Genomic DNA, 27122 nt, shown 5'->3' on the forward strand with positions numbered 1-27122 from the left:
AAGACTTACTATTGTTAAGATATCAGAATTACCCAAACAATACACATTCAATGTAATCCCTATCAAAATCCCAGTGATTTTTTTTTTTTTTTTTTTTTTGTAGAAATAGAAAAACCCTTGGCCGGGTGCGGTGGCTCACGCCTGTAATCCCAACACTTTGGGAGGCTGAGACGGGCAGATCATGAGGTCAGGAGATCAAGACCACCCTGACTAACATGATGAAACCCTGTCTCTACTAAAAACACAAAAATTAGCCGGGCGCGGTGGTGGGCGCCTGTAGTACCAGTTACACGCGAGGCTGAGGCAGGAGAATGGCGTGAACCCGGGAGGCAGAGCTTGCAGTGATTGGAGATCGCACCACTGCACTCCAGCCCGGGTGACAGAGTGAGACTCTGTCTCAAAAAAAAAAAAAAAAGAAATAGAAAAATTCATCCTAAAATTTACATGGAATCTCAAGGGACCCTGAATAGCCAAAACAGTCCTTCTAAAGGAGACCAAAGCTGGAGGACTCGTGCTTCCTGATTTCAAAACTTACTATAAAGCTGTACTAATCAAAACAATGTGGTACTGGCATAAAGACAGACATATAAACCAATGGAAATACAATAGAGGGCCCAGAAACATACCCTAACATATATGGTCAAATGATTTTTTTTTAAGAAATGGGGTCTTGCTGTATTGCCCAGGCTGGATTCAGGGTCCTGGGAGGATCAAATAATCTTCCTGCCTCAGCCTCATGCACCTCGCTTGTGGTCAAATGATTTTTGACAAGGATACCAAGACTACTTGGTACAGAAAGGACAGCCTTTTCAAATGATGATGCTAAGTTGCCTATGTTGCAGGAAGACGGATCAGGAGCCCGAGGCATGTTGGCAATTTGGGTCCTGGTTTCTGAGGGAAAATATGAGGGAATCTCAGTAATCCATAGTGCATTTTTCATCTAAGCTTCCTCCTGATGGCGTTCCAAAGCAAGTGTTCCTCTCCACCTACTTTTTTCTTTTTTTGGTTTTTGAGGCAGGATCTTGCTGTGTCTCCCAGGCTGGAGTGCATTGGCATGATCATGGCTCACTGCAGCCTTGACCTCCTGGGCTCAAGCAATCCTCCCACCTCAGCTTCCCATGTAGGTGGGACCACAGGCGAATGCCACCACACCCAGCTAATTTTCTTGTTTTTTATTTTTTAAAGAGACGGAATCTCACTGTGTTGCCCAGGCTGGTCTTGAACTCCTGGGCTCAGGTGATCTTCCCGCCTTGGCCTCCTAAAGTGCTGGGATTACAGGCATGAGCCATCGCACCTGGCCTTCTACCCGCTTTCAAGATCTATTTAGATGAGACATACCTCTGACTGAATGGACTAGGGGAAGGCGCAGTTCACAGATTGCTGTGTAAGATTCAGAGATTTGCACGTTCGCTAGTATGTTCATGGTGCATTGGTTAGGGAGAAAACTAAGCTTCACTCTGATGCCATACTCTCGAAGTGTCATTCGTATTTTGTTGTTTTGTTTTTTTCTTTTTCTGTTTTTAAAGATGATTCTCCTTTCTACTCCCCCAGAAACATCCAGCTACCTCTTCTAAGAACTAGGGATTTGCGTGTTCTCATAGCCAGCTAGAAGTCAGTGACAACCTTCAACTCTTGTTGTAAATAGAAACATATCCGGGTCCTGCATGTGCTTCAGAAGCGGTCTCTGCAGTGCCGTCCTCCACAGACAAGGCCCATGTGGGGCTTCTGAGTCAGCAGTCAGCTGCCGCGGACAAAACATGCAGGCTGGAGTCAGCTGGCAGAGACTCACAGATGCCTGGAAACCTGGCATCACCTCCTCTTCCTCCCCGCAACCCCCTAGCCCGGCTCCGCACTTCCTCTACCCCTTCCTTGCACACCTTGGCTTTTCAGTTGCTGGGATTTCTGGCACCTTCCTGCCAGGTTTCCTGGTCTCCAGGTTCCTGTGATTATGAACTGTACACAGGGTGGTACAGGACAGGCCAGGAGGAGCATGATCAGGCTTTGACCTTCAGGAATGAAGGAAATGGGGGCGGTAACAGGAATAGCCCTGCTTCCCGGCTGTTGTCAGAGCCAGTGAGAATGCTGGGTAAGCCCCTTGCAGAGTGAGACAGGCCCAGCCCAGCAGAGCCACAGAGCAATGCTGTCACACTCTGGAGGAATCTTTGTGCTGCAGTCATTCAGCCGCAAAGCAGGAAAAGTGAGGCAGCCCAAGGGAATTCATCTTGTGTTGTCTTACCTTGGGTGCTGGTCGCATTGTTCCAGTAGCCAGCCTGCCTCTGTTCATCTGTTGTCCCCAGTGCCCTGCAGGTCAAAATCTCTTCGGCCAGAGACTTAATACTTGCCTGCTGGTTGGCTCTGCAGCTCTCTGGGAGCTGTGGCTGACATCTGTTAATTTAAGTGTTTTTCACTAGCAGAAGGATTGGGGACAGTTATTAGTGAAGGCGTTCCTCTGTAGTGGGGTTTGATTTGGAAATTCTTTTTTTTTTTTTTTTTTTTTTTTTGAGACGGAGTCTCGCTCTGTCGCCCAGGCTGGAGTGCAGTGGCCGGATCTCAGCTCACTGCAAGCTCCACCTCCCGGGTCCACGCCATTCTCCTGCCTCAGCCTCCAGAGTAGCTGGGACTATAGGCGCCCGCCATCTCGCCCGGCTAATTTTTTGTATTTTTTAAGTGGAGACGGGGTTTCACTGTGTTAGCCAGGATGGTCTCGATCTCCTGACCTTGTGATCCGCCTGCCTCAGCCTCCCAAAGTGCTGGGATTACAGGCTTGAGCCACCGCGCCCGGCCAATTTGGAAATTCTTTATGGTGGTTAGCAGCTCTTCGGAAGTGAATTATTTCAAACTGAGTGGGTTACAGCTAACCAAGGGGTTGTTAGCTCACACGGAAGAACTCTTTTTGGGAAATAAGTGCCCAAGACCCTCTTTCAGGGGAGATGTAAGCCAAGGCAGGCGCTATGACGGGAAGGGTTTTGGAATTATGGGTTGCAGGATCTTTAATGTCTTGACTTCAGCAAGAATGTCGTGGTTCTGAGCGCTCTGAATCCTGGCAAGGAGTCGAAAGTGGCTACTGTTTAGGAACAAAGAAAAGTCATTTTCTTCTTTGACATGAGGTAGCGGTGGATGAGACCCAGTGTATGCAAAGCTTACCAAACACTGTGACTCTGGTGTTTAGGTTGACTGTGAAGGCAGGCAGGGCATACAGACAGGGTCCGGATTGCGCCGTGCTGTGTGCTTCTCAAAGAGCAGGTAAAGCCTCCGAAGTCCCCACAAAGAGGTCAGGAGGCAAAGAGGGCCCCTGATGTAGAAAATGCTGCGGGACCTTTGTTTCCAGTCATGGGCTGTCAGCTGTCACCGTTTCTCCTGCCTTCACATAAGCACATCTGCTCTTTCCTGCCCTACAAGCCATCTTTTAACTTTCTGACATTTCTAAGATAAGCCTTGACTTGTAAGAGAAACAATGGGCCCTTTTTAGGAGCTGTAAAGTATTTATCTTTCTGCTACCTAGAATAAAACCTTTCTTTTTGGGGGAAACTGAATGTTAATTCCAGTTAGCTACATTTCTTGCTGGCCTCTTGGCCATGTGGCTATTGGAAGAAGCTATATGTGTTAACAGTGTATTGTTTTTTCTGGATTTTGTTTTGTTTTGTTTTGTTTTTGAGACGGAGTCTTGCTCTGTCGCCCGGGCTGGAGTGCAGTGGCCGGATCTCAGCTCACTGCAAGCTCCGCCTCCCGGGTTCACGCCATTCTCCTGCCTCAGCCTCCCGAGTAGCTGGGACTACAGGCGCCCGCCACCTCGCCCGGATAGTTTTTTTTTTGTATTTTTTAGTAGAGACGGGGTTTCACCGTGTTAGCCAGGATGGTCTCGATCTCCTGACCTCGTGATCCGCCCGTCGCGGCCTCCCAAAGTGCTGGGATTACAGGCTTGAGCCACCGTGCCCGGCCTGTTTTGTTTTGTTTTTGAGACAGGGTCTTACGCTGTCGCTGAGGCTGGAGTGCAGTGGCACAATCTCAGCTCACTGCAACCTCTGCCTCCCGAATTCAAGCAATTCTCATGCCTCAGCCTCCTGAGTCGCTGGGATTACAGGCATGTGCCACCCTGCCTTGCTAATTCTTGTATTTTTTGGTAGAGATAGGGTTTCATCATGTTGGCCAGGCTGGTCTTGAACTCCTGACCTCAAGTGATTCACCCGCCTTGGCCTCCCAAAGTGCTGGGATTACAAGCATGAGCCACCGCACTGGGCCAACAGTGTAGTTTTTAATATCTAGAGCCAAGAGCGGTTGTTGAGTACGTGACATATTTGAAGCGAACAGCCGAGCCGGTGTGTTCTGTCTGCAGTGTATCCTCCACATTATGTGATGAGTGTTGTGTCTGTTGACATAGAAAACATAAGGCGGAGAGGGGAGTTCCTTGTATTTAGTTATGACTTTCTCTCATGAAACTTAAGGTGCATCTCATTTGGTTTGGTTTAATCCCATGATACCATGGTGAGGTGCAGAGAGAAGTGGCATGTCATTTCTGCTTCACACTGCTGCTCAGTGTCTTACCCAAAGTGAGAGCTTCAGGGCCTCTTCTGTGTCATTCTGGAACATGGCGCCTATCTTCCGAGAGTTGGTTTCAGCAGCACCTGCAGCTGAAGAGTGGGCAGTTTCTTGCTTCTACATGCCTCCTGAACACAGTGCATCAATCACTCCCTTCCTCTGTCTGCGCCCAACCCCAAGGTTACATCTTTAGAGCAAAGTCCAGTCCACTTGTGTTGGTCAGCCTCGTGGTAAATTGGTGATGTGCCTGTGCTGGACCGTTGTGATGTGAGCACCAGGAACAAGTGCTGTGGGCATGTGGATTTCTCAGCAGTAGCCTTGGAGAACTTCAGAAGTGAAGAGTCTTAGGGGTGCTGTCTAACCTACTTGCCTTACACACAGGGAAACCAAGGGTTCGTGTGACAGTGCTCACCCTGGGTTGTGAGCGGGGTCATGCCGCTGAGGTCTGGCTGTGTGGGCTCAGCCCTGTGGTCACGCTTGCCTCGCCACCCTGACCCACTCTCCACTCTCTAGTTTTGTCCTTTGTCCTTTTGCCTCCCAATACAGTTCCAGTGGCAAGGATTCACCAGATGTGACGCCAAAACGATTCCGCAGACTCACAGGAGCCGGTGGGTGCAGGTGGGGAAGGTGGCTCGCTGCTCCACCGGCACCGAGGAGTGCTTCTATTTTTAATCCATTGGCCTGATGTCTCCGTTTAATCTGGGGCCTAAGCTGGAAACCTGGGAGTCATCCTTGCCCCTTTGATCCCTATGAGTCACTCAGGCCTGCCTGTGTCACTTTCCCATGTCCTGCACTTCTTCCCTGCCTGGCTAACATTTATGCTGAGAGACTCAGCTGTCACCTTTCAGAGGCTCACCTTCAGTGGGGACTCCCGCTTCACCACCAATAGTGACTTAGATCCTCTTTCTCTTGTTTCCCAGCTCCCCTTGTGTCTCCCTCTTTAGTGGCACTTGGTACAGTCCATCAAGACATTCTGTGTGTGTGTCTGCCTCATCTCCTAGACTATCAGATCCTTGAGAGCAAAAACCATCCTGCTCACCTTTCCAGCCCCAGTGTCTTGTAGTGCCTGGAGTATTGCAGGTGTGCAGTCCATACTTGCGGATGGATGACTGCGACACTTGAGAACTCTGCTTTGAAGAGGAGTATGTCTCCTGGAGAATGTTTGTAGACAGAGAAATACTGACCGTCTTTTTCTTTTTGTCAGATTAACGTGACAGTGTCAGGTGGACCCACAGCCATCCCACCGCCCCCTCTGGGAGTGCTGAAAGTGAGGCAGCATGGAGGAGAGGAAGCATGAGACCATGAACCCAGCTCATGTCCTCTTTGACCGGTTTGTCCAGGCCACCACCTGCAAGGGAACCCTCAAGGCCTTCCAGGAGCTCTGTGACCACCTGGAACTGAAGCCAAAAGACTACCGCTCCTTCTATCACAAGCTCAAGTCCAAGCTTAACTACTGGAAGGCCAAAGCCCTCTGGGCAAAGTTGGACAAACGGGGCAGTCACAAAGACTACAAAAAGGGAAAAGCATGCACCAACACCAAGGTAAGCTTTGGTCCTGTTGGGCCCTGGGGGTCACTGACATGAGGATTCATCCAGGTGCCAAAGAGGAGGATTGAGTTAGAGGTAGGCTGAGTGAGAACCACGCAAAGTCTAGCCACAACCTAGCACAGGAAATCAAGCTTCGACCCTGTTGAAACTTTGTGGATCTCTTACCTCTTTTTGTTTGTGCATGACCCAGACCCTATTTTAAGCGTATTTCATGTATTTACATATTGAACATTCAAAGTTTCAAGTATTTAAGAACAACCAAAGCCAAGTGGCATGGGAACTTTTTATTTTGCCAAAGCTCTCTTTTGAACCTCATGTGGTTTGGAGGATGCAGGTCACTTAGCAGGGACGGAGCCAAGCCCTGCTGGTATCCTGTCTGAACACAGCTTTGGGGTTCTTGACATGTCCTCTTTCCAAAGTCATCGTTCCATACTCAGTAACTGGTAAGGTATGCTATTTGCCAACTTGGGATTTGCCACGAGCTTCCGACCTCTTCCCATCCATGTTCCAAAGGTCTGTTTTGATTCATAAGCAACGACTTTGTGAACCAAAGTATTTCTGTTTCTTTCTTCACCACGTGGAGAAATAGGGTTTCCACGAAGCAGGTAGGCCCAGGCAAAGACCTGAGTTATGCACTTGCCTTTGTTGGGATAGCTGCAAGGAAGCGGCTATGGAGAAATACATTTCCTACTTCCCTCCTTAGAAGAACACCTAATGTGAGAAGTTTGGAACAAGCTAGCAGGGACACAAATTTGCAGATGACTTCATGGCTATGTTTCACGAGCTTTAATTTGTGCAATAGGGGATACCTAGAGCCCCACCCCCAGTGGATTTGCATTGGGGTAGATATTCATCAGCAAAATTCAAGAACTGTGAAGGTGTGACATTCATGAGTGAATTCTGGACTCTACTAAGAGCAAAACAAAAACAAAGCCAGGCCGGGCGCGGTGGCTCAAGCCTGTAATCCCAGCACTTTGGGAGGCCGAGGTGGGTGGATCACGAGGTCAGGAGATCGAGACCATCCTGGCTAACCCAGTGAAACCCTGTCTCTACTAAAAAATACAAAAAACTATCCGGGCGAGGTGGCGGGCGCCTGTAGTCCCAGCTACTCGGGAGGCTGAGGCAGGAGAATGGCATGAACCCGGGAGGCGGAGCTTGCAGTGAGCTGAGATCTGGCCAGTGCACTCCAGCTTGGGTGACAGAGCGAGACTCCGTCTCAAAAAAAAACAAAAAACAAAAAACAAAAAAAACAAAAACAAAAACAAAGCCAAAAGCATTGCACGTTTTCCTTCCGCACACACAGAGCAAACTACTTCAGATATGTGTCCAGTCTCCTGCTGAGTACTTCTCTGGAGTGTGGATTTTCAAGATCGTATTCCTGGACTTTCAATCTAGAAATGGGGATTTTGGAACTCTTTTCAGCACATAAAACTTTGTCTTGAAAATTGCTTCCTGGGAATCGTGTGTGGTAGACTCATTCCAGCAGGCTTGAGATTGTGTACGTAGGACTCTGTATCTCTTTGGACAGAAATCTGCCTGACCTAGAAACCTTCCAAATGGTCCTCTCCTGTTGATGTAAGATTGCATTTGATTTTCATATCGTTTGTTGAGATGATGGCCACTTAAATATGCTGCAGATCAAGGGCCTTCCAGGCTGGCCAAGGTGAACAGGTGCCGGGCTTGTGTCTAGCACTGTTGGTTCTGTCTTCTCCATTCATGGTGATCACTAGCTCTTCTCTTCAGCCATGGCAGGTGTTCTGCTGTGACCCACATAGGTGTGAAGGTTTCTTGGCAGTGGGGAGAATAGCCCTATTTCAGGGCTTTAGGGAGTGATGATCATACGATCATGAGACTTCTTTAGAATTGTTTGTTGGAAGTGCTGCCTGCCCTGAAAGTAGCTGTGTTTTTCAGTGTCTCATCATTGGGGCTGGCCCCTGTGGTCTCCGTACAGCCATCGACTTATCCTTACTGGGGGCCAAGGTGGTTGTTATTGAGAAACGAGATGCCTTCTCCCGCAACAACGTCTTGCATCTCTGGCCGTTCACCATACATGATCTACGAGGTCTGGGTGCCAAGAAGTTCTATGGCAAGTTCTGTGCCGGAGCCATCGACCATATCAGTAAGTAAAACTAGCTTTCCTGTAAGGTTCCACCCTACCCCTCGCACACGTGGTTCATTAGAAAGAGATAGGTGGATTAGCTGAGGAGTTCATATGCTGCCCAATTTCTTCTAATCTCATTGCCTTCTTTCTTGTAGTAAGTGCACTCATCTTGAAGTAAAAACACCTGCTGTGCAGTGGTTCTGTAATTTAGGACTCTTAAATGTGAGCGTATCGGTAACTCTTGGACTCTTACTGAGCTCTTGCAGTTTGCGGGATGGGCACTGGGGCCAGGCACTGGGGAAGCGATGACCAGTTTTGGCCCAGACCCTCTGGTGGTCCTTCTTGCAGTGGCAGAAGTACACAGGCATGCAGCTGTCTGTGCTGTGACCTGATACATGCTCTACTAATGTAAGAACAAAGTGCTATGGGGACAGAGTCCTGGGGGAAGCCACACTTGCAGAAGGAGCAGAGCCCTGGCCGGGCCACTAATGGCAAGGGGATAATGGCATCCCTCTGGTTAGGTGGTTCTTGTGTGGTCTGCAAGCCCTTGCTGTACTTTTCTCACCTCCAAGCTCAGCCCGGGGCTGTGCTTTTCTGAGATCCGACAGGGTATGAATACAAGTTAATGCAATCAGCAGTGTTTGACTGTAAGTGCCCAGAAAAGCAATTCGAACAGAAAGTGTGCGTTATGAAACTGAAGGCTTTTTATTGATTATCATTAATGCTTTCAGGAAAGCTTTATCAAGGAGCCTTTGTTCTGAGCTTCTCCAGATGTGTCCTGTAAACACATTCAGTCATGGAACCTTTTGCTGTTTGCAGCAGCTGTGCCAATTTATCAGACGCGGGCTGGCAGTCACCACATTCCACTGGCAGAGGAAGCGCTGTGCCCATCTGTTGGCTGTAGTTTATAAAGCATCTTGGAACCCACAGTTCTCTGCAAAAATACTGTGCTAGTGCAGAGTTTAACAAGTCTTTGGGAGTGGGACTCAGAAGGGTGGTGGCTGTGGTAAACTGGAGAGAACAACCAAGATGACGTGAGGAGGGTTTGCATTGCTCCTGGCACATTAGACCCAGTTAAGTTTGGTCTTAAGAGAGGACCAAGGGTCATTAACTCAGTGGATTTGTCTGCCTTATTTGTGGCAAGATTCATCTTAGGGATGAGAGGGTCTTCTACCAGAGCCTGGATCTTCATCTCTCCACCTTAAGGCCCTGCCATGTCTGGTGCCTACAGGTGCTCATGGACGTCGAATAAATCAATCAGTCTCACTAAGATAATAAGCAAGATTGTCAGTCATTCTGGCCTCGGTTTCCATAGCTGTAGACCAGGAGTGGCAGGGGGAATGGGAGGAGGATCTGGTTGGATTACGATTTCCCTTCTTGCCTTGTAAGAATGTGTGATGATCAACCAGAGAATGGGCTGAAAGAGACGCCCGTGGGCGGGGAGGTCATGCGGCAGCTCTGCATCTGACTGTGGGCTGTACCCTGTGGGTGCACCTCTGCCTCCTGACCTAGCAGGATCAGAGATGCCACCAATATGGCAGCCCCGAATTGGGAAGATGGAAAGGGATCTCCTGTAGGCCACAATCCCGTGTTGTCTCCAAGCTTTTGATTGTTTAGAACACTGAACCCAAGAGGTAGGAGTGTCCTGTGTGTTGCTCTAGAACATCTTTTCCACTGGGTTATATTTGCCTTAAAGAAAGGAAGAAGTTACGGAGCGTGGCTTCGGAATGTCTCCTGCTACAGCAGGCTTTGGGAATCTGAATGAAGGGAGGGTGGGTGGTGGGGTGGGAGCCTGAGCCGCGACACGGATGGGTACCCCCTTCTCCCATGTGTTCCCACCAACACCATCTCTGTTTTCTCCCAGGTATCCGTCAGCTCCAACTAATACTTTTGAAAGTAGCCTTGATCCTAGGCATTGAAATCCATGTCAATGTGGAATTCCAAGGACTTATACAGCCTCCTGAGGACCAAGAGAATGAACGTAAGTTATACTGGAGGAGCGAAGAAGGCGTGAGAGGGTGTTGATGGGTGAGGAAGATGAGATTGAGGGAGCAAACCAAAGGCCCCTGAGGGCTGCTTCCAGAGGTAGCCAAAGCCTGTGCCTGTGGGGACGTGGCCTGGATGCAGCCTTCGATGTCGCAGGCGCACATGTGGTGGCAAGGGCCTCGTGGGCCATCTGCAAGGCTTCTTTCCTTCTGTAGTTTGTCCCCACTGCTTTTTCTTTTTAAGACGAGAGTCTCACTCTGTCGCCCAGCCTGGAGTGCAGTAGCTCAGTCTTGGCTCACTGTGACCTCTGAGCGGTTCTCCTGCCTAGGTCTCCAGAGTAGCTGGGATTACAGGCCCACGCCACCACGCCTGGCTAATTTTTGTATATTTAGTAGAGACAGGGTTTCACCATGCTAGCCAGGGTGGTCTTGAACTCCTGGCCTCAAGTAGTCTGCCAGCCTCTGCCTCCCAAAGTGCTGGGATTAGAGGCGTGAGCCACCACGCCCAGCCTCTGTCTCCACTGCTTCTACACATAGTGTTTTTGGCCCAGGGTTTTGTGCAGTTCACATGACTGGGTATCTAGAGATGGTCCTGGCTGTGAATGTGGTCTGGGTGGTGACCCCCATTTATTTGGTTTTGGTCCACAGGGATAGGCTGGCGGGCACTGGTGCACCCCAAGACTCATCCTGTGTCAGAGTATGAATTTGAAGTGATCATCGGTGGGGATGGTCGGAGGAACACCTTGGAAGGTATTGGTCTGTGCCCCTCTGCCTGACTCATAGCAGAGGGGAAAGCAGATGCTGTCCTGCCCCGGGGGTGAGACTGTGTGTGACCAGGGTCCTCTCTTTTGAGAGCCTGAGTGTGTGCTTCCTGCCCTGATGGAATGGCAGGTCATGCCTTCCTCTAGCCAGCTGGCACTCAGGCTGCTGCTTTTATTTTATTTAATTATTTCATTTTTGAGACAGGGTCTCGTTCTTTTGCCCAGGCTGGAGTGCAGTAGTATGAGCACGTTCACTGCAGCCTCGATCTGCCTAGTCTCAAGCGATCCTCCTATCTCAGCCTCCTCAGTAGGTCGGACTACAGGTGCGTGCCACCATATCCAGCTAATTTTTATGTTTTTTGTAGAGATTGGGTTTTCGCCATGTTGCCTAGGCTGGTCTCAAACTCCTTGGCTCAAGCAGTCTGCCCACCTTGGCCTTCCAAAGTGTTGGGATTACAGGCGTGAACCACCTCACCTCGCCCAGGCTGCTGCTTACAGGGCACTCTTGCTGGGGCACTAGGAGACCAGCCATACCTTGAGTGGTTGGCACCTGTAGGACTTAATCTACATATTAATAAGCAGGTGCTCCCCCGACGCATCCCTTTTTTAAAGAGGAATTCCTGACTTCCTGGTACTAAGTAATATTCTGGCCAGTCAGATTTCAAATTGTTTGTTAACGGAGACTTTGACTTCTTTCCTGAATTTTCATATTCCTGGGTAGGTAAATACCTTGTTTTCATCTGCAGAAGAGCTGCCCTAACTTTCCCATCAGTTCTCATCCCCAGCTTTCCCTGATGTCTTTATCAGCACCCCCACTTTCATTTGAAGTGATCTTCCTTCTCTAGCCAACGATTTATCACCTCCCTCCAGGGTTTCGTCGGAAAGAATTCCGTGGCAAACTGGCCATCGCCATCACCGCAAATTTTATCAACCGAAATACAACAGCAGAAGCTAAAGTGGAAGAGATCAGTGGTGTGGCTTTTATATTCAACCAAAAATTTTTCCAGGAACTGAGGGAAGCCACAGGTTGGTGTTGATGTCTCCGGAGCCTAGGATAGAAACTTAAATAGTCCCTGGTGACTTTTTCTTGGGGGGTTGGTGGGATGAGTGGCCGTCAGTGTCTCTCCTGCACTGTCTGCCCCTCCCGCTCTTTTCACTCCTGTGCCTTGTTCCTAGCGCAATGCTTCCTGCAGAACTTGTCTCCTCCGCATGTATTCTTAACCTCCTCACAGTGACTGGGCTGCTCTGGGTTTTGTTTTTGGTTTGAGACGGGGTCTCGCTCTGTTTGCCAGGCTGGAGTTCAGTGGCGTGATCTCGGCTCACTGCAGCCTGGAACTCCTGGGCTCAAGTGATCCTCCCATCTCAGCCTCCTGAGTAGCTGGGACTAAAGGCAAGAGTCTAATTTTTCATATTATTTGTAGAGGCAGAGTTTTGCCATGTTGCCCAGGCTGCTCCCAAACTCCTGGGCTCCACCTGCCTCAGCCTCCCAAAGTGCTGGGATTACAAGCATGAGCCACCACACCCAGCCTGAGTTTTTTTGTTTGTTTGTTTATTTGTTTTAAAGCGTACTTTCTGCCTCCACTGGTTCTTCCCAATGCCTGCCCTGTGCTGTGATGCTGATTCATGCTGCTTGGTGTAGCTGCCGGCTGGTGGCTCCCTGGTTTGGTTGGGAAGCTGACTTTAGGCCTTTTAAGTATGTAGTCTTCTTCCTGAGTTCCAGCTCAGGCTTGAAGACAAACCATGTGTCAGATAGCAGTGAGATTGTTGTATGATAGGTTTTGAATAGATCAAGGTGGATATTTTGCTAAATGTGCCTTCATTCTTTTGTTTTCTAGAACTTGATTTCTTTCCATTACATCTATTTTTTAGATTAATTGAATTAAAAAGTCAGTAGTTCACTCTCTGCTTCCAGGCGTCAAGTTGTCTATCCTGTTCTTAAGAATCTAGGAGATTCCTCCAGCTTCCTTGATGACTGTCCCGAGAGGCTTAACCCCATAACTAATCCAAGCCCTCTTTAGAGGTTAGCCTCTTTTTTTTTTTTTTTTTTGCTTGTTTTGTTTTTATTCCCGTCCCTCCAGTTCTGTTTCCTAGCAGTCATTGTTTTTAGGATCGTTTGAGGTGTTGAGTGAATACGGAGAAACAAAGCTCCCAGTATTTCCATGAACTGATGATGCAGGACGTGAGAATCTGGGCTTAGACACCTTTCCCTGCCTGGAGCCTCAGGCCCTTGTCTTTGTAGGCCTGTGTGTAACCTTCAGGCTGCCCTGATGCACCTTCATCTCAGCAAAAATAAAATAATATTTTGTGTTTTTTTAGTAGAGATGGGATTTCACCAGGTTACCCAGGATGGTCTCAATCTCCTGACCTCGTGATCCACCCGTCTCGGCCTCCCAAAGTGCTGGGATTACAGGCTTGAAAGTTTTGGTTTTGGAATGTGGAGTCACTTTAGGGGGAAGGATAAGCTGTGGCCCTGGGTCATATTGGATGGTTCTGGCCCCGTGCCAGGGCTTCTTACATGCACACATTTGTCTTCTGGCCCTAGGTATTGACTTGGAGAACATCGTTTACTACAAAGATGACACACACTATTTCGTTATGACAGCCAAAAAGCAGAGTTTGCTGGACAAAGGAGTGATACTACATGTGAGCCACGGATTTCCTTCAAAACTCTTTCTTATTGAAGTGGTTAATATCACCAAGAGAAAGAATTGTCTGATGGGTTTTTCCTGCAAGGGAATGAAAATGAGTACTGAACGCATCTTCTGGTAACCCCTGATGTTTTCCAGTTTAGCGTGAACAACTCTTACTATGGCAGATTGCAAATGTAAATAAAAATGGGGGGAGAATAGTGTAATGAACCCTCACATACCCACCATCCAGCTTTCACAGTTGTCGACACGTGACCAGTGTTCTGTCAGTAATACTCCAGCGCACTCCTCCTTCACCACGGGATTCTTGGAGAGCGAGTTTCAGGCGGCATTTCATGCATAAACATTCAGTTTAATGTTAGGTGATGGGGTTTCTGGTTATTGTGAATTCCATAGCTGACTGATGATTGCTTGGTTGAAGAATTGTCTTCCGGGAGGGAGAGTGATAGAGGGAAGGGAGTTTGACCAAGAAGCAGTAATTGGTGTTTATGGGAGCCTGATGAGGGTTCTCTTGTCAGTGCAGAGACAGCTTTCAGAGGTCCAGGCAGCACCGACAAGATCAGGCTACACTTAGGCCTCTTTATGACCACAGAACAGGTCTGAGCGTCCATCCTAGCCAGGTCCAGCTCAGGCTGTTTCTAGGTGACTGCATGGCATGCCCCGAGACGATGGCCTGAAATATGAAGTCAGAAGACCACCACGTGGATGGTCCCTGAAGGAGAGTTTTTTAAGTCTTGCCTGGTCTCATTGGTCTCAACGTGAGAATCACTGAGCTCATGTGATGAGAAGAACGGAAGCAGAGACACCAGTTGTGCTGATTCAGGCCTGTGCAGTTCCCACAAGAGTCTCACAGCTGAACTTCAGGGAGTCCTTTGTCTTTGCAGGGTGGTGTGAATGCAGTCCCTTTAGTCTGAGCTGCAGTACTACCTTATCTGACAGCAGAGAGGGGAGTGAGCTGATGAGCACGTGCCAGTGACAGAGAGCTCCCTCTTTCTACCCAGGAACCTTGAGCTGTTTCTCAGCACTGCCATCCTGTGTGCCTTCAGGGAGAGCCAGGACAAAGCTGTTTATACAGCCCACTCTCCCAAAATCATAAGCAAGTTATATCCAGTTAGATGCTTTCTAAAATTGTCTTGCTGGTTATCTGGGACTACATCAGGGTTATATTGCTGTTAGTAAGAAATAGCCAGTGAAGCAGTTCGTACGCCTTGAGACAAGGTGAAGACTTAAATCTGCCACCTAGGCAGAACTGTGGTTATTGGTCAGCATTCGATAGGAGCAGTCTAGAATGCCAAGACCTGGTTTACTTTGCCTTCGTGTTTTTTTTTTTTTTTTTTTTTTTTAGAGGGCAGGGGCCATACCTTCGGTGTATGCTGTTAAACGCTAAACCCATGTGGCTACTTAGTGTTGAACAAAGTCTTTCTAGGACCAACCTGAGTGTTTGTGTTTTGGCTTTAACATCTTGTAGTGGTGGCTGAAAGGACCATCAGGGCCACTTAGAAACCGTAGGCCCCACTTTCAGAAAATAAAGACTTGGCTCAGTGTGCCAGGAACCTCCAAAACAGAAAAGGAGTTTTTCAGTCCTTTGTTCTTCTTTGTTTGTGGGTTTCCATGGAGTCCTTCAGAGTCTCATTTTACTATTTTGACACCCTCTGTTTCATTTTCAACATATTCCTTCCCAGCCTCCTGAACTACCATTGCTCCCACCTCCATGTGTTTTTGGCACTCAAGCTTTTTTGGTTTCTTCCTTTGGGTGTCATGATTTATGCAAGGCTGACTGTTTCATGTGGTCCCATTTGACAAACGTCATTTACTACCCAGAAGATAATGAAATGCCCTTTCAGTTCACAAAGTACTGTCACATATGTGATACTCAGAACAACCCTGAGGCAGATTGGATAAGATCAAAGGAATAGTAATTATTCCAAGCAAATGGAAAAGCCATGACTGTGTGTTTAGGCAGCAAGGTCTATGTTCTCTTGGGAATAATCCACCCCCCCCCCCCTTTTTTTTTTTTGAGATGGAGTCTTACTGTGTCATCCAGGCTGGAGTGCAGTGGTGCTATCTTGGCTCACTGCAACCTCTGCCTCCCAGGCTCAAGCAATTCTCCTGCCTCAGCTTCCCAAGTAGCTGAGGTTACCGGCACACGTCACCATGCCTGGCTGATTTTTATATTTTTAGTAGAGACGAGGTTTCGCCATGTTGACCAGGCAGGTCTCGAACTCATGTCCTCAAGTGATCTGCCCGCCCCAGCCTCCCAAAGTGCTGGGATTACAGCTGTGGGCCATTGTGCCTGGCTGCCTTTCCCCTTGCCCCTTTTAATGGTATAAAAGTTTTGGTTTTTTTGTTTTGTTTTATTTTTTTTTTTTTTTGAGAAGGAGTCTCGCTCTGTCGCCCAGGCTGGAGTGCGGTGGCACGATCTCGGCTCACTGCAAGCTCCGCCTCCTAGGTTCACGCCATTCTCCTGCCTCAGCCTCCCGAGTAGCTGGGACTGCAGGCGCCCGCCACCAAGCCTGGCTAATTTTTTTGTATTTTTTTAGTAGAGATGGGATTTCACCAGGTTACCCAGGATGGTCTCGATCTCCTGACCTCGTGATCCACCCGTCTCGGCCTCCCAAAGTGCTGGGATTACAGGCTTGAAAGTTTTGGTTTTGGAATGTGGAGTCACTTTAGGGGGAAGGATAAGCTGTGGCCCTGGGTCATATAGGATGGTTCTGGCCCCGTGCCAGGGCTTCTCCATCCCTACCCTCCTCTTTCTCTGGAGACAGGACTACGCCGACACAGAGCTCCTGCTTTCCCGGGAAAATGTGGACCAGGAGGCTCTGCTCAGCTATGCCAGGGAGGCGGCAGACTTCTCCACCCAACAGCAGCTGCCGTCTCTGGATTTTGCCATCAATCACTATGGGCAGCCCGACGTGGCCATGTTTGACTTCACTTGTATGTATGCCTCCGAGAACGCTGCCTTGGTGCGGGAGCAAAACGGACACCAGTTACTAGTGGCTCTGGTCGGGGACAGCCTCCTAGAGGTGAGTGCTAAGCATGGCAGCGCTCTGTGGTGGGGGCAGGAATAATTAGGAGTGAATCTGGGCATCCTAGGTCTTGGAATGAGCGTCTGCAGTGTTGTACAGCACAGGTAAACCCCCTGCAGGAGTCACACCAGGAAGTAGGGGAGCGCTACAGGCCACTGGGAGCCCAGGCTTATTAAGTATGAATGGAAATTCTGCACCTTTTTTGACTTGCTCCCTACCAGTCGGGGAAGCAGAGCAGTTTGTTATTGAAACAGTTGCCAAACGCTACTGTCAACAGCTAACTCTTTGTTCCCTAGTTTATTTTTCCTGTTTTGAAAGGTGTTTTATTTTTTAATTCTTTGTTTTATGTCTTATTTACAGCCTTTCTGGCCAATGGGAACAGGAATAGCCCGGGGCTTTCTTGCTGCCATGGACTCTGCCTGGATGGTCCGAAGTTGGTCTCTAGGAACAAGCCCTTTGGAAGTGCTGGCAGAGAGGTAATGGGAAGTAATCCGGGGTTCCTTTCATGAGAAAACTGGGAAGAAGGAGTGGTTTACTCTTCAGGCAGAGTGCAAGTTCTTCCTTCTCTTTCTGCTTTCTTAATTAAAGATGTTTTCATGGAAAAGAGGAAAGGCGAGATAGGATTTCATAAAATCATAGAAACCTAAAGATGAGTCTCCTGGACTAAGTCTTCTCTTACTCCTTTCCAAGATAAATTTCTTACTGACAGAGAAGAAATTAAAAGTAGCTTTGAATTCAGAGGAAAAATGCCAAACTGCTTATAAATGTTTCTCAAACCCCTAAATGGGTTATGTTGAAGCAGATTTTTGCAAATGCAATAAAAATCCTATGATTTGCTTTCTGATAAGGAACTAATGCCTTGACCAGAATAATTGTGAGACAAGATTTCCCGGATGAAATTGGAAGTTGATATCACTTTATTTTGTCTCTTATTTAAGGTATTCTGACTAAATACAGTGATAATTCTTTTTTTGTGTTGATTATCTTTAAAATTGAAGTAAATATTGGCATGCTTGAAAAAATAAAAGAGTAAACGTGTGGCCTTTTGAGTTGGAGGCAGCGTCTGTGGGCACTGACGGTGTTGTGCCTGCTCTCTCTCCTCGGCTCTTACCCGGTCGGTTCCCATGGGATCACTGCGAGTGGGTGTGGGGAGCAGGGGCTGACGTAGGGCCCAAGAAGACTAGTCAAGGATGAGGATTTGTCGGGCATGTCAGGTGACTTGCTGGGCTGTCAGAATTACCATGAAACGAGGGAGATGTTCGTGGTGCTGGTCCCGACTCAGAGTATATTGCTGTGTTATTGCAGGGAAAGTATTTATAGGTTGCTGCCTCAGACCACCCCTGAGAATGTGAGTAAGAACTTCAGCCAGTACAGTATCGACCCAGTCACTCGGTATCCCAATATCAACGTCAACTTCCTCCGGCCAAGCCAGGTGAGACCTTCCTGTCAGCATTTACATCTGGGCCCATCTGCAGGACTGATGAGAATGCTGATCTATTGAGATGCGTGCACCTATTAATACCACACATACAAGGATGCTTTTTTAGTAATCCAGATAGATGTCTCTCTGAATTGGTAGAAGTAGATACTATTTTGCATTAACAGATTGAGAGCTAAGGCATAGAGTTGTTAAATGACTTGGAGAAAATCAAATGTGATAAGAATCCAGGCCTTTATGCCACGTTTCCTAATTCAAATTCTTATTGTAAGGAAGAGCACTCGCCCCGTAGTGAGGAGAGGTAACTTCCACCTGTGTTGTTGCTGCCAGTCACCCGTGACTTACATTCTCTGAGCCTCAATTTCTTTACCTGAAAAATGGGAATAATAATCCCTGACTACTCAAAGGATTATTGTGAGGACAAAAGAGTTTGTTCACTTGAAAGAATTTGTTCTAGTGTAATTTTTTTTTTTTTTTTTTTTTTTTTGAGACGGACTCTCGCTCTGTCACCCAGGTTGGAGTGAGGTGGCGCGATCTTGGCTCACTGCAGCCTCCGCTTCCTGGGTTCAAGCAATTCTCCTGCCTCAGCCTCCCAAGTAGCTGAGATTACAGGCACCCACCACCACACCTGGCTAATTTTTGCATTTTTAGTAGAGACAGGGTTTCACTGTGTTGGTCAGGCTGGTCTTGAACTCCTGACCTCGTGATCTGCCCACTGCGCCCAGCCCCTGATGTAATTTTCTGTTCACCTTCTACTTGAAGTTTCCACCTTTAGGCCTCCTGTTAGAGGCAGTGTCATTAGTCCAACCGAGACTCTTAGAGGGAGCCTTCTGTTAAGAGGCAGCGTCCGTCATTAGTCCAACCAAGACTCTTTGAGGGACCTCCATGGCCGAGTAACTCATTTTTTTCTTTTTTTTTTAAGACAGGGTCTTGCTTTGTTGCCCAGGCTCTCTGGGTGTGGTGGCACTATCTCGGCTCACTGAAGCTTTGACTTCCTGGTCTCAAGTGATGCTCCTACTTCAGCCTCCCAGGTAGCTGGGACTACAGCTAATTTTTAAGTTTTTTGTAGAGACGAGGCCTCCCTGTGTTTCCCAGACTGGTCTCAAACTCCTGGCCTTAAGCAGTCTGCTGTCCTCGGCCTCCCCAAGTGTAGGGATTATAGACGTGAGCCACCGCACCCCGCCCTGTGTGTAGCTGATTTGTAGCCCAAAGTCCCGTAGTTAAAATGTATTTGTTTTTCTTCAACCCCACCTTATTTCATAAAGGATTTAAAGGTCATCATCCTAGCTTCTGTCTGGACTTTGCCCAGCCTGCTATCCCAGACTTTCCTTTCAGCCATTCTTTTCTTAGGTAGGAATTTGTTACTTGATATTTGATTTTCCTTCTGTTTGACTTTGTAAATTTCTGCCAGGTGCGCCATTTATATGATACTGGCGAAACAAAAGATATTCACCTGGAAATGGAGAGCCTGGTGAATTCCCGAACCACCCCCAAATTGACTCGCAATGGTGAGTTCTGGCGGTGGCTTTTTAAAATGCAGGCAGCCCCTTCAGAGAAGTCTGTACTCATTCACCAAGCCATAAGGTGCGGTCCGAGGCCTTGGCTGAAGTACTGTCTGAGACAGTGGCTCTCAACCAGGGGTGATTTTGCCTTCCAGGGGATACTTGGTAGTTGTGTGGGGACATTTTTGATTGTCATGATTGGGAGTGGGTACTCCTGGCCTCGAGTGGGCAGGAGCCAGGGAGTGGTCAGGAGCCAGGGATGTTGCTAAACATCCTGCAATGCACAAGACAGGTCTCCATCACACAGAATTACCTTGGCCTGAGGTGTTATGAGAGCATAGAGAGAAACCAGATACAGATGCTGGGCAGAGGGGAGAGAGGAGAGAGTGTGAGAGCTAAGGTTTTGGGGGAAAACTTTGTGGAAGAAGTCTTTGGCTGGGTCCTGCAACATTGCCAGGATTCAGTGACAGGTGAGGACCACTCCAGATTTTGTACGTATTGAAGGCCCTGAAGACTTTTTTGAAAGAGAATGACATGAGCACACCTGGTCAGCCACACGTGAGAGGGGATGGAGGAGGGAAGTGCCAGAGGCAGGGAGACCAGGTCGAAAGACATAGCCATGGTCAGGCTGAAGGTGGTGAAGGCCCTGATGCTGAGGATGAAGAAGGGAGGAGGTAGTGGAGGAGACCTCAGACTTTGGGCCAGATGCAACTGAGTCCCAGGCCAAGCTTTGCCATTGGTGAATTGTGCGGCCTCGAAGAGGTGATTGAATAGCTCTGAACTTTGGTTTCCCTGTCTGTGACGTGGGGGCAGCAGTGTCTACCTCACATTGTGATCATGAGTGCCAGGCCTCTGGTGGATGGTCATTCCCATTGTTGGTTATGTGAGAGAGAATGGTAAGGAGGTGAAATCGATGGGCAGGGCCAGCTGATCGCCTTGTGGGGCAAGAGGTGGGTGTTTGTAGATGGTGCTATATCAGTGTAGGCAAGGCAGAGGGAGGGCTGAGAGGGTTGAGTCATTTGGACATTGTGAATTTGATGTGCCATTGGGATGCCAGGGTGGATGTGAGGGCCAGCAGGCAGTCGGAAACATTTGCATTTTTCTCCACTGGAGCGTCTTCTCTTTGAAAGCAGAGAGTGTATCTTTATTCACTGTTTTTATTTTAGAGCCTGGAATATTGAAGTTGCCTATTACATATTGGATGGTTGGATATACACATAGGAGACAGATCTGAGTAAAAGCTCATTTCTGAGCCAAGAGATGGCACCAGAAAGTGGTTTTATGTGTTATTGCAGAATACATTTTCATGGTGAAAAACCTAAATGAAACAGGATTTTCATGATACGTGGTTTTTATCTTGTGTTCACAAATTACTAAATGACTTAGTACAAACTTCAGTTGCCCTCGGTGAGGGAACAGACTTTCTTGGATATAAATAGTTCATAGATTCTCTTGAATGGCCCGTATCAGAGCTCTTCTGATGTGATTAATAGTAGGATTTTTAAAGAGGCTGTTCAGGTTTTAGAAGACATTTCAATGAACCGTAAAAAGCATCCCAGCACATGTGTTTGCCTATTCAGTTTTTCAGGGTTGAGAATTCATAGTACGAGGTGCCAGGCTCCTTTCGGGGACTGTCTGATCTGGGGCCCCGGTGTTGTCAGCAGAGCCCTGCAGGGCTTATTCTCTTGGCAAGTTACACAGTGCCTTGGAAGTGCAGGGGCAGGACCTGGTGCTTTGGGTTGAATGTGCCACCCTATAGGATGGAGCCTTTTCTCCTCTCCTTTTCCCAGTGCTACTTTGGAGGGGGAAGGCTTCCTCAGCCAGGTGCCGGTGACTACCTGGGAACTCAGAGCTGCTGCAAGCCAGGCTGGCCACACAGTAGGTGGCGCTCCTCCACCTCAGTGCCGCAGGGACAGCGGGCTGCGGCTCTCAGGCTGTGGTCCCTCAGGGTGCTGCGGGGTGGACACTGACCTTAGAGTCTGGATAAACTAGTAGTTTCTTTTCTTAGAATTCACTGTCATGATACCATTTGCATAACCTTGTTCCTGTTTTCTTTGAATGGAAACTAGTGTTGACTGTTTTGTCCCTACCCACAGTAATTTTTCAAAGTGGACATGTGTCCTGCAAAGAGGATTCTCTGTCAGCGTTACCAGGTGACCACACCTCCAAGAATAATGTGTTTTGTTGTTTTAGAGTCTGTAGCTCGTTCAAGCAAACTGCTGGGTTGGTGCCAGAGGCAGACAGATGGCTATGCAGGGGTAAACGTGACAGATCTCACCATGTCTTGGAAAAGTGGCTTGGCCCTTTGTGCAATTATCCATAGATACCGCCCGGACCTGATGTAAGTTGTGATCAAACTGTGTGTTTTTTTAATATTCCCCAAGGATGTCAGACCACTCTGTTATCAAGTAACATTTTGTCCTTTTTCCTAGAATGAGGTTCATAGTATGATACTTTCTCTAGAAGGCAGTGATTTTGATTTCACTGTATTTGAAACTCTGTATGTCATGTATTATATAGCTCAACCCAAGAATGATTTTTATTTTTATTTTTTTCCAATAAGCCTTTTGCACTCCTATAGCTGAGTTTGAAAAATCACAACACTGATAAGTCAAAAACTGGTTTGGACACCCACCTGGGCCTGTTAGCTTCACACAGAGGAAAACTCTGTTTATTGACCCCGATTGAACTCTTCGTTTCGGCCAGCTATCTCTCAAAATCTTTTTTTTTTTTTTTTTGAGACGGAGTCTCGCTTTGTCCTCCAAGCTGGAGTGCAGTGGCGCCATCTCGGCTCACTTCAAGCTCCACCTCCCGGGTTCATGCCATTCTCCTGCCTCAGCCTCTGGAGTAACTGGGACTATAGGCACCCGCCACCACGCCCAGCTAATTTTTTGTATTTTTAGTAGAGACGGGGTTTCTCCATGTTAGCCAGGATGGTCTCGATCTCCTGACCTCGTGATCCACCCACCTCGGCCTCCCAAAGTGCTGGGATTACAGGCGTGAGCCACCGCACCCGACCTAGCTATTTCTCAAATTCTGTGGGTCACAAGGGAAACCTGGCTAGAACATTTGGCCAGCTCAAGGCAAATGTGTCACTACTAACAAAGCAAAACATCATGAACACTTAACCAATTCATGATGGTTCATTGGTATTTTCTCTGTGTTAAAGACTGCATTTTTTACAGACATACTCTGTTGTCCTACCCACCTATCCCAGTGACATCTCCTTTGGCCATTCTCCACTCACCTGTCTACAGAATCAGCACTCTAGGGTGACCCCAGGTCAGCTGTGGGGGCCAGCACACTCAGGTTCCCCCATCGGCATTTGTTACCACGGAAGCCAGACAGAAGGATTCAGAAGCAGAGCATGTTGCGTTATTTTGGTTTCCTGTCCTTTCCATCATGAGGTCCACTTAAGAGGCCAGTTTCTGTTTGTTTTGTTTAATGATTGCTTAAAGAATCCTGCAAGATACAGTTGCTATTTATATGATGGCTATAAACTGACGAGGCAAGAGCTGGTAAAAATAGCCTTGTGCAGTGTGGATTACCAATGGGGATTTCTGGTGTGCTTGGATGGAGGTAGGTGACCTCTGCTGCTCCTGTCACTTAGCTCACCCAGAAGTTGATAACAAGTAAGTAAGAATAGGGCTTATTCACTCCCGCCAAAGAAAGGGGGTGGGGCAAGGAAGAGCAGCTTGGGAAAGATTGTAATCAGTGGCAGAGGATGGGTAGGTGAGTCAGCTGTGTTCCGAATGGAACAGGCAGAAGTGGTTGAGGGAGCCTAGCAGGTGGGGGTGGAGGGGCACCGGGAGAAGATTAGGGGACCGTCTTCTAGGAAGGCAAAGCAGCACAGAGACAGCGCGGCACTGTTCAGCAGCAGTGGGGTCATAGTTTCAGAGGCTGAACCTACAGTGAGGGGGAGTTTGAGAAAGTGGAAAATGCTGTGGGGTCCTAGGTTAACACAGAATAAGGGCTGCTGGGTTAGCCTGAAGTCATGTAAAGAAGAATGCGATCAGTCTTCTGAAAAGCAAGAGGCTTAAACCCAGTAGGAAATGGCCATTAATCTAAATAGGAAACTTAGCAATGGAAAAATTTTTTGAGGAGGATTTTGGAATTTCCCCTCCAGGAGAAGGCTAAGATTTATCAGAGCTGATTTAGTACCTTAACAGCTCGTCGGATCTAAGGGCCATGGTGGGTGACAGTCCCACGCCTGTAGGGGTAATCTGATCCAAATAAGAGATGTAGCATGTTTTCACATTAGTTTAATATGGACGGGCCATATGCAAGGATCAAAATATGTTAAAGATAAGATAGTTCCTATTACTTTTTATTTTTATTTTTAGAGACAGGGTCCCGCCCTATTTCTCGGGATAGAGGGCAGTGGCACAGTCATAGCTCATTGCAACCTTGAACTTGCAGGCTCAAGTGATTCTCCTGCCTCAGCCTCCCACTTAGCTAGGACTATAGGCACATGCCACCATGCCTAGCTAATTTTTAATTTGAATTAAATTTTTAATTTAAATTGAGCTCCTGGGCTCAAGCAATTCTGCTGCCTCACCCTTCCAAAATGTTGGGATCACAGGTGTGAACCACTGTGCCCAGCCAGTTCCTATTCTCAAGCTCACATTTTAGTAGTAAATTTGTGTTACCAGAAAAATGAGAGTAGTTTTTCGACTTTTTCCCTTTATTTTTCCTTTGGTGGGTAAACCTTTCATCATTTCCTGAGGTTACTTTGCTTTTCCTTAGTAAAAAGAAAAAGAACAAGAGGTGATATAAAACAGGTTTGTCCTCAGATGTCCATGATGCACAGCACCCTGGATTTTACCTGAAAATAGAGAAAGGACGATGACTCCAGGATACGGTGTTTCTGTTTAAGGACAGTCAGCCTATCTTGATACGTTTTCCTTGTCCTGTTTCTCAGAGATTTTGATTCTTTGGATGAGCAAAATGTGGAGAAGAATAACCAACTGGCCTTTGACATTGCTGAGAAGGAGTTGGGCATTTCTCCCATCATGACAGGCAAAGAAATGGCCTCCGTGGGGGAGCCCGATAAGCTGTCCATGGTGATGTACCTGACTCAGTTCTACGAGATGTTTAAGGACTCCCTCCCCTCTAGTGGTAAGGCCTGGGAGGAGCTGCTGCACGGCCCCCGCTGGCTGTGCTGTGGCCCGGCTATTCCTTCCTTCCTCTCGACTGTCCCGCAGCAGTGCTACCAAACACAAAGTTACTCTGTGTTTTTACCAGTTAGCTGTCAGAGAAATCTCTGGAGCTTTGCTTCATTATTTTTCCCTTCTCTAGTAGTATGTTCTCAACCCCTCATTCTTTCCCAAATCTTTCTTGCTGCATTTATAAAAATGCAGAAATCGTTCCTGTACCAAGTCTTTTTCCATGACTCCACCACCTTCTAGTGCTTGTGTTCTCAGAGCCAGCCTTTTTGAAGAAGTGGTTTGTGCTTGTGGCCTCTGCTTCTGCACGGCCCAAACTTCGTAACAGGTTATAATCCAGCTTCTCTTCATACTGCACTACCGCAGCTGTTCCCCAGTGAGGAGGATTCCCACCTCCTAACTCTTTTCTCAGTTCCCGTCTCTCACGCACTTGCTTTTCTGCATTGTTGGGCGCCAGAGAACGATGTCCCTTTTCTTGGAATTCTCTCGTCTCCTCCATGTCTGTGATCCTGAACCACACTTGTCCCCCTTCTTTCTCCTGTCACTGTGCCTTCTCTGGCTTCTTTCTACTCCTACCTCTTAGCACTTCCCAAAAGTCTTTGCTTGGCCCTCAGCTTGCTGCCTCAGACTCTCATAGTGCTACAAAAAATATTCCTGTTGTCATTAATTGTCGCTTAGAGTAAGTGTAGCATGAGGCTAGAGTGTTGGCTGTGGGGTCTGACCTGGATTTACAGTATCCCAGGCTTCCACTCTTGGCCTTAGGCAAGTTACTAAATTTTCCTGTGTCTCACTTTCTGTCAACCTGTCTTGTAAAATGGGATAATGGGTGTAAAATGGGGATAATATGTATAATTACATTGTGATGTGCCAAGAAGGATGTTCGGCCAGTGGAAGTACTTAATAAATGTTAGTGATTTACTATGAATTAATGACTATTTTTAAAATTACTGTTGTTATTAATGAAACATTGAAATCCAAGAAACTTGTGTTACCACCTTCCAGTACTTTCCAGCCCATGTATTCTTGTAGGGATCTGTGGCTTTTCCTGGTTAGCCGTGCCATTCTTACAACAGAAAGCCACAGCTCTAACACTGATGTACCCATTCAGTGCCACCCCTCTCTGTGTGCAGCTCAGAGCGTGGCATCTCCATACACTAAAACCAGGAACCCTGAGTTTATCGCCTCTCTGCTTTTCTGTCTCCCTCCCTGTCTGTCTGTGTCCTGAAATTTTTATCACAAAAACGAGCCTTCAGTACTCTGCTGTAACTCACAATCACAGCCAGCTTCTAACTTCTGAAAAGCAAAAGTTCAGGTTTTGGTAACTGAAGTAGATTGGGAAGAAGAGTCATTTTTGTTGATGTGGATGAAAAAAAGAAGGCTCAGTGTCCATACCCAAGTATGCATTTCCTCCGTGGAGTTTCCTGCTGAGGCCACGTGTTTTCATAGCTGGTGAACCTTTAGACCTTTCTGAGGCTCTGCGAACCATCCATAAGGGAGAGTAGTTTTGGTTGGGATTTTGCGGTGCCCTCAAGGGCTGTGCTTGAACATCTCTGGTTTCTGTTCCCAGACACCTTGGACCTAAATGCTGAGGAGAAAGCAGTCCTGATAGCCAGCACCAGATCCCCTATCTCCTTCCTAAGCAAACTTGGCCAGACCATCTCTCGAAAGCGTTCTCCCAAGGTATGTGCAGGAGTCTCTCGACCAGCTGCAAAGCTAATGGCAAGGTATGTGTGGCTAGAATAATGCAGTTTCCCTTCTCCCTTGGTACAGGATAAAAAGGAAAAGGACTTGGATGGTGCTGGGAAGAGGAGAAAGACCAGTCAATCAGAGGAGGTGAGATTCACTTGGGGAATTGCTAGAATGGTCATGTGGAATAGCCCTTTTTGGTTAAAATCCTTCATTTCCACAATGGTATTGCCAGGTCTTTTACTATTCATCCTTTATGAGAATTTCTGCTGGGCTTTTTCTTTTCTTTTATTCTTTTTTTTTTTTTTTTTTTTTTTTTGAGATGGAGTCTCACTCTGTCGCCCGGGCTGGAGTGCAATGGCCGGATCTCAGCTCACTGCAAGCTCCGCCTCCCGGGTTTACACCATTCTCCTGCCTCAGCCTCCGGAGTAGCTGGGACTACAGGCACCCACCACCTCGCCCGGCTAGTTTTTTGTGTTTTTTAGTAGAGACGGGGTTTCACCATGTTAGCCAGGATGGTCTCGATCTCCTGACCTCGTGATCAGCCCGTCTCAGCCTCCCAAAGTGCTGGGATTACAGGCTTGAGCCACCACGCCCGGCCTCTTTTCTTTTTTTCTTTTTTCTTTTCTTTTTTTTTTTTTTTTTGAGACAGAGTCTTGCTTGTTGCCCAGGCTGGAGTATAATGGCGTGATCTGGGCTCACTGCAACCTCCACTTCCTGGGTT

At 47.6% G+C, this 27122-nt stretch overlaps 1 protein-coding gene across 8 annotated transcripts in view; it reads left to right on the plus strand.

Annotated features, from left to right (window-relative positions):
* MICAL3 (microtubule associated monooxygenase, calponin and LIM domain containing 3) overlaps positions 1-27122 on the plus strand; it is a 233429-nt gene that overhangs the window by 108406 nt on the left and 97901 nt on the right. For 7 of the 8 annotated variants that reach the window (XM_030915886.1, XM_030915881.1, XM_030915882.1 and 4 more), the window contains exons 2-15: positions 5741-6077; positions 7995-8202; positions 10049-10165; positions 10818-10919; positions 11801-11956; positions 13473-13573; positions 16347-16604; positions 16968-17083; positions 17913-18039; positions 19457-19553; positions 21741-21888; positions 24469-24665; positions 26280-26392; positions 26483-26545. In XM_030915886.1, coding sequence (XP_030771746.1) covers positions 5814-6077; positions 7995-8202; positions 10049-10165; positions 10818-10919; positions 11801-11956; positions 13473-13573; positions 16347-16604; positions 16968-17083; positions 17913-18039; positions 19457-19553; positions 21741-21888; positions 24469-24665; positions 26280-26392; positions 26483-26545 — 2067 coding nt within the window. In that variant the 5' untranslated portion in view covers positions 5741-5813. Of the gene's footprint in view, positions 1-5740; positions 6078-7994; positions 8203-10048; positions 10166-10817; positions 10920-11800; positions 11957-13472; positions 13574-16346; positions 16605-16967; positions 17084-17912; positions 18040-19456; positions 19554-21740; positions 21889-24468; positions 24666-26279; positions 26393-26482; positions 26546-27122 lie in introns of those variants that run through there. The other variant, XM_030915888.1, reaches the window with a different exon arrangement.

This window comes from Rhinopithecus roxellana, chromosome 13, assembly GCF_007565055.1.
Source record: "Rhinopithecus roxellana isolate Shanxi Qingling chromosome 13, ASM756505v1, whole genome shotgun sequence".
Lineage (NCBI taxonomy): Eukaryota > Metazoa > Chordata > Mammalia > Primates > Cercopithecidae > Rhinopithecus > Rhinopithecus roxellana.